The sequence below is a fragment of the Dipteris shenzhenensis genome, chromosome 26 (assembly GCF_047967505.1).
Source record: "Dipteris shenzhenensis isolate YYH24624 ecotype China chromosome 26, Dip_SZ_1.0, whole genome shotgun sequence".
Classification (NCBI taxonomy): domain Eukaryota; kingdom Viridiplantae; phylum Streptophyta; class Polypodiopsida; order Gleicheniales; family Dipteridaceae; genus Dipteris; species Dipteris shenzhenensis.
This window is the reverse complement of record NC_141621.1, coordinates 18,853,594-18,860,885: the sequence shown is the minus strand read 5'-3', so window position 1 is coordinate 18,860,885 and position 7,292 is coordinate 18,853,594. Positions and strand designations below refer to the sequence as shown.

At 43.8% G+C, this 7,292-nt stretch overlaps 1 protein-coding gene across 1 annotated transcript; it reads left to right on the top strand.

Annotated features, from left to right (window-relative positions):
- The first annotated feature begins 212 nt into the window (after positions 1–212).
- LOC147884773 (uncharacterized) lies at positions 213–2,968 on the top strand. The gene is made up of 7 exons (XM_087397391.1): positions 213–599; positions 688–826; positions 950–1,003; positions 1,098–1,189; positions 1,435–1,661; positions 1,895–2,071; positions 2,441–2,968. The coding sequence occupies exons 1-7, from the start codon at positions 364–366 to the stop codon at positions 2,536–2,538; spliced, it is 1,023 nt and encodes a 340-aa protein (XP_087253517.1). The 5' UTR covers positions 213–363; the 3' UTR covers positions 2,539–2,968.
- Positions 2,969–7,292: the final 4,324 nt, after the last annotated feature.

Genomic DNA, 7,292 nt, shown 5'->3' with positions numbered 1-7,292 from the left:
TGTGACAAAGCCACCTCTAATTGTGAACGAAAACATGAGAGAAAGCAGCGAGTGCAATGGGACGTTGTGCCAAACTTACACAATGCTACGAATAACCTATCCACTAAGGCGGATCACACTAATAGAGCACAAAGGTGGGCATTGCAATCCAATAAGTAGCAAAAGATAAAAGATAAAATATGTATTTTTCCATTCTGCCAAAAACAATCTTCACGAAGGCCTAAAAAAGGCAGAGACGTCTCTAATGATAATATGAAAGAGATGACAATAATATTATGCAAGACATTGTCATCTCTTCAGCTGAAATCTTTTTCAGAGTGAAGCTTGGCTGTAGCGAGTGTGCATCCTGCACTCGCACTCGCCATGGCCTCCACCTTTCATTCTTCTGCTCAAACGCTGTCTTCCTCCCTCTGGCCTCCCCCCCCCACTTCCATGAATAAGCGATTTTGTGGCCTCAAATTCACCTCACCACTTACGCCGGGCCGTTTCTCCCAAACCGATTTTGTTCAGGAGAGACTATTGCTCGACAACCAGGACGCTTGTCGACCTTTGAGAGTAGGTTCCGAGACCTTCACAGAGCTCCCCGATCTAGATTTCAGGTGCTCCCCCCTGCCCTTTACTTGATTAGTGCTTTAAATATTTCCTGCCCGTTTGTTTCTCAGAACCTCCTCCATATCATTATCGCAGGTACTCTGCTTCTAGTCCGATGGATTTGCTCACCGGCGCAAAGATTAATACTTATGCGACTCCAAAGTGGAGTAGAGTTCTTCTTAAAGTCAGTGGGGAGGCTCTTGCTGGGGATGGTCGACAAAATATAGACCCGCAGGTGAGAGAAGTAAAGTTTTCTGGAAAAAAATGGGATGAATAGCATGCACTTTGTCGGGAGAGAGAAGCTTGAGTTTTGTATACTGAACCTGAAAAGACAAGGTAATGATCTATATGGCGGCAGATTACCATGTCTATTGCCAGAGAGATTGCCGCCATAACGCGACTGGGCATTCAGGTAATCTTATTATAGTCTAATATACTGTTTATCTACACGGCATATATTTGCTCATAAGTTATCCTGCTCTCAAGTTGCACTATGATGGTTGCAGGTGGCCGTTGTGGTGGGTGGAGGCAATTTTTTCAGAGGCGCTAGTTGGGCTGGTGCAAGCGGACTAGATCGAGCCACTGCAGACTATATTGGGTGATGTGAAGAAGCTTTACGTTCGATTCGTTGTATAATCTTACAATTCAATATTATCTAGGATGACTTTGGTAAAGGTTGTCATGCATTTTCTGGTTGTTCATGCTGTGTGCGCTTTTCCTAGCCTGAATTGGAGAGAGAGAGAGAGAGAGAGAGAGAAAGAGAGAGAGAGAGAGAGAGAGAAAGAGAGAGAGAGAGAGGACTGCTTAAATGTCTAGTGGAGTTGACATGTCTGCTTGGTGTAGGATGATGGCGACTGTCATGAATGCAATCTTTCTACAAGCCTCGATGGAGAGTATAGGAATCCAAACAAGAGTGCAGACAGCCTTCAAAATGTCAGAAGTTGCTGAACCTTACATTAGGCGGAGGGCAATAAGGCATTTGGAAAAAGGTCGAGTGGTTATTTTCGGTGCTGGTACCGGCAATCCATTCTTTACAACAGATACAGCTGCTGCTCTTCGAGCTGCAGAAAGTATGAGACCTCCTTTGTGTATCTTGACAGTATGCATAGGTTTCTATGGCATGGATCAGAGTTTCCTTTTTATGACCGACTGACCAGCTGGTGATGTTTTGAAAAGTAGAGGGGACCTACATTTTGTGTAGTTTCTCCTCCTCTTTTGGTGCACGCTGCAGATCTTTTTGACTGTTTTTTTCGATTCTATGTTTCAAGCTTGAGGCTCATGGTAATTGTTGACTGCCTTGTAGTAAATGCGGAAGTTCTGTTGAAGGCAACAAATGTAGATGGAGTTTTTGACAGTGACCCCAAGAAGAATCCCCAAGCTTCGCTGCTGGACCATCTATCTTACAGGGAAGTTACCCTGAAGGGCCTTTCTGTGATGGACATAACGGCTGTCACTTTGTGCCAAGAAAATCATATACCTGGTAAGTGACATTGCCAATGAGAAATCTTATATGCTGCATGTGCTAGACAATGAATTTACTCACCGTAGAATGACATTTTAAAAACGATCTTTTCAGTATAGATACCAAAACTGGATCAATGCCCTTGTCCATACTCATTCGTAATGCACCCTTTAAAAGTTTCCCCCATAAAGTTCATTGTAACAAAAAGCAATGATATAAAGAATTTGGCAGCTATTGGGTGTAGCCAATTGCAACTATCAGCTGATAATCAGAATGCCTACAGTTTTCTTATTTATGATGGTTATGTACATTGACTTTGATATTTTGACATATGATGCGAGATTTTGTATGTTAATTTTAGTTTTTGGATTCTGTATGCATGAGCAGTCGTGGTATTTAACCTTCAGAAGCCTGGGAACATCTCAAGAGCTCTGATTGGAGAGCAAATCGGGACTCTAATTGATGAGAGAGGGAAGACAAGTTAGCACCTGCTCCAGAAAAGGTTGTGTGGACTTTTACAGATTGGAACACATTCATAAATAATAGAACCAGCAAGGGAAACAAGGCATAACTATCACCTATTCTTTGCGGGAATATCTGCGGCATTTTAAAGCCTCCATCATTGTGGCTTCGGATGTTCCAAAGGGGCCTTGAGAGTCATATTGGTCAAGTGCTTTTCTGAGCTCAACTATTTCAGGTTGATTGGTTTTTCATGATATGAGACCCCTGCAGGGTTTGAAGGTTTTTTACAAATGTATTGAAATATGGTAACTACTTAACTGTGCATCACCCCAAATGTCAAAATTTCTTTACCCTAGTAGTTGGGCCATCTCAAAAGAATTCTTTGTCAATTCAAAGCCTCAATAGCGTGTTCAGTTTCCTATCTCAATCTTGCATCTAGCACTGGTGACTGGGCTAGTATATATCAGCACTAGAACAGCTGTCCTGTGATTATTCAGAGAGCTTTACATGATGATGGTAGTACATAATTGTCTGTATACCATCTCTTCATTACGGGCTGTTGTAACCGTCCCACAATGGTTGAACAGGATTGAAGCTCCTTGAATAGGTGTATATAATCAAGAAGCGACTTTTGTGAGATGTGCATTTGTGAATTGTGCCATTCTTCTACCGTATTCGATAATCGATCAAAGTAAGATTGATTTGAGAAGCTTTTGTTATATAGGTCATTCCTCAAAGTGATAATGAGTTTTTGTGGCGCTTCGTTCGGTGGAGGCTGGTTGGTTGCAAGTTCTAGAGTAAACCTCGTGTATCTTACAAATGATATAGGAGCATATCATGTTTTCCAACAGGTGGGGGCCCCCTAATGGGCCTAGCCGAGTGGCCTAGGTAAAAGCCTGTGAGCTGAGCCTGAGCAAGCTGGTGGCAGCATTAAGTCTGTTGGGTGACACCGCTGAAGCTGCCAAGACAATCTCTGAGGTCCTGAGCGAGAGAGAGAAGGAAATTTTATTAGAGTCTTCGGAAGACTGATGGGTCTATGAGACTGGAAGAAAACCTGATACAAATCACAATAAGGGTGGAGCTACTGAAACGAGCATCATCACCCGTGTTGAATCCTAAGTCTGATCATACATAATCAAATATATTTGGGTGTAACAATGAAAAGAAAAAGACTAGAGCGGAGCGGAATCCTCCGTATGTCATGTCGCCCTGGCTGGTGCATAGCCGATGATGGGACGTTGGTGCTCGTCAAGGCGTGTCGTGCATCTCGGTCTTCAGGACAAGGCTCGACGCAAGTCCAGAGCCACCGTGACTCATGTGGGACGTTTCCCAGGTCTAAACAATGACGGGAGGTCTCCCATAGTAATCAGTGTCTCCCCTCGATGTCTCATGTGTCATGCTGCGATCGTAGGGTCGGGGTCTCTGACACATCTGTGGCTAGAGATTGGACGATCAATGTCACTCGATGGGAAGAACTCTGTGATTCTGCTCTGAGAGGTGTTTGATGATGTGGCCAAGCCCCGTTGCCTGAGTAAGTACTCTCAGTGTCAGACTCCTTCGTGAATGAAGGCCGCGAGGCATCTCTGATCTGGGTAGGCGAGGAATCTGGAAAGGAGTCTGGAGCCGTCTCTGAAGAGGCATCTGAAGAGGCAGTGGTAGCGACCTCGGGATCTCGTAGTACACTGGGCACCTGAAAATAAAATGCTCCTCCAACTCAACCTCCTGACAGTTGCACAATATGCATAAGTGATGCTCCCTAGGAATCCCCTCTGCTCTGCCGCTCTCTATGCGGAGGCGGTGTGATGATACCCGAAACTGTCCGATGGAGATCCGTAGTGAGGCATATGAAGCTCAGTGTACCCCGGTGGTGTGATGAATCCCTCCTCCAAAATACGAAGACAATAATCTTTGTAGAAACTCAGCATCACTGGAAGCTCCCTCGGCTCCAACCAGGTCCTAAAGGTGTGTAGCTGCAGGAGAGAGAGAGAGAGAGAGAGAGAGAGAGAGAGAGAGAGGATGGACTAGGAGTCTATAATCCTTGATAAAATTTGTGGGAATTATGGATCTTATGTGCCTCGAATAAGAGCATTGGAATCCTTGTGCTTGCTCAGCTTGCTGCTCATGGTTGCTTCAACTCGCCTTGCAAGTTACCCCTCCATAAATGCAAGATACCAGTGGCCCCATCCTTAGCTTTCATTGTATCTTAACAATTAGACAAAGACTATTTGGACTCAAAAGCTTGCCAAGGTACCAATCTATGTGCCTAACTCTAAGCCTAACTCTAGGCCTAATCGTGATCAGCACCTAAGTGTCTTGGAGACAGTTGGAAGGCCGAACAGTTGGATTTGTTGGATCTCCAACACATTGGCACTCACTGTGAAACGAGAAATCGTTGAACCCACAATGATGCGAAATAAAAAGTTATACACCATTTTAGGACTAATTGCTAGGGTTGAGAACCCATAGAATACCAAGTGATCTATGCACAGATAAAAAGAAACTATCGGTGGACAAGTAAATCCACCCATAAGGTTTATGTCGATGAAGATCTAGTATCTGCTACATGTGGATGTACCATAAACAGCAGCACCTCCTCAGTCCAATGGCACAAAACATTATTTGTGTACCATGGGTAACTTCGAAAACCTGCTCCGTCTTTCCAATCGATTGGAAAGCACTAGAAAGGCCTTAAAACAACGTCCCTTGGATCATATGAGGAGTCCTATGGTGTTTCCTCCTCCAAGACATACTTCGGAAATATTGAGGGTAACTTTGTCAAGTCTGTGCTAGAACGGTGTAACATCATAACTATCTATGAAGCCATGGAACCTAGATGATGCGAAGTTGGGCACATCCAAGAGCTCCTTGATCTTTAAGCCATGTTGGTTCTCCTGCGTACTCTCCACCCCCATCAAATTTGTCCCAACATCATAGCAAAGGAACTAGGGAGGTAAAAAAGGTTGGACTTGTATCACCTCCTTGGCACAAGGTAGAATCTGTTGAACCCACCACTTTGAAAATGAAACCATGTCATGGTGTCAAGCCAATGCTGTATTTTGATCATCGTCTCTTAGAACTGCAGGTCCTCTTTGGGTCAAATTTGCATTACATTGAAAAAATCTATGCATGGGTACACTTTGTTGTATTTACAAGCAGCTCCATACCGTTGCTACGATTTACTGGCATGGCTGTAGACTAAATGAAAACATGTGCATCATTGCACATTGTGAAAAAGAAACTTGACCATTTGCTGCTCATCTTTGCAAAATCATGTCGTCGCACATCTGATAAAAGCACTTGCGGATTTATAGGCAGCTCCAAATCCATACGCATATTACACATTGGTGACCATTTCACAATCAACTCCATATCGTCGTTAGGATTTACTAGCAGTGAAACCAGCCCTCATTAATCAAAGGGTGGTAGAATCCACTTTAACCATAGCATACACAGTAAATAAGCAAATTATAAATCACCATAGATTAAAGCATAGGGAGCTAGATCGCTCCTACTCAAAAGCAAAGACACCAATTGGCCCCAAACACTGGTGCCCCTTGCGGTATTTCTTCAATATTCATATAAAACCAAGAGGTTGATTACAAGGTCTCCTAAAAGGTGCACTAGAGGTAAACCACTGCCCATAGACTTTTAATATCCACACACCTTGCAATTCTTGCTCAACTTTATATGGCGAATATGCATCCAATCACTTGGTAGTCACACACTCTTCCTTTCGACCAAGCGTGCAACAGAACCCAAAGGCATCAACTATCTCTCTGCCCACTGCACCTGCACAACCAAGTGCCCAACCAGCCAAACACGGCTAAACAGATGCAAAAAAACTAGGATCAGCCAAACACTGGCACAACCGAACAACAAAGCCCCTCCAAAATAGGTCGCCTTATCTGTAGACACCTCAGCCACTACCCAACAACCTGAATCAACCTAGAAACAATACCAAACGCAATACTTGGCAAACAACCAATCTGAAAACGACAAGAGTAGGCAAAGACCAACTTTCTTCTGTCCGGAATCCACAAAAATCAGGTTATTTGAATTGGAAAACCTTGAATCCAGTGAAGAATAGGTGATTCAGCCCTAGCGCAGCAACTCGAAAACATGTTGTCCCACATGGAAAAGGTCCCAAAATTAGTAGCAACTGGCAAATATAAACCAGAAAGCATTTCTTCTGTAGTCGGTCTTTGCAGTCTGAGAAGCATCAAGATGAATCACCTCTCCTTCTAGAGCCCAGAAATTAGAGAAAACAACCTGTAGGAGAAATCACCACACTTCTTGGGCCCAGAAACATCAAAATCCACCCTGTGGAGAAATCTCAATCCTTCCTAGTCAGCTTCTAGCAATAGAAACATCATGCAAACAGGTCGCCCACTAGCCTAGAGGTCACCAGCAGTAGCAGAAGTCCAAAATCATGCCTGAAAATAGGTTGCCCAGCTACAAATCCCGTCCAGGGAAAATAGTGATGGATTTTTTCGCTTTTGGCTTGCTTTTTGGCCTCCTGCATGCCAAACAAGTGTCTTATGCTGACTTCGGAGTCTCGTGCCAAAAATAGCAATTTTCAATTGCACCACTCTTTTGCCCCTCTGTTGCACACACTGGTTCTAGGAATTAATTGCCTAGTAATTGACCTGCACAATCATAATTTCCAAGGGCCCACTAGGAATTTGAATTCCTCAAGTCCCGCACAGGTGGCCAGACTTCCCTTCCCCAGAGGCCCAAAGCAGTCACACGCAAATTACGGGAGTTGCAAATAAAAATT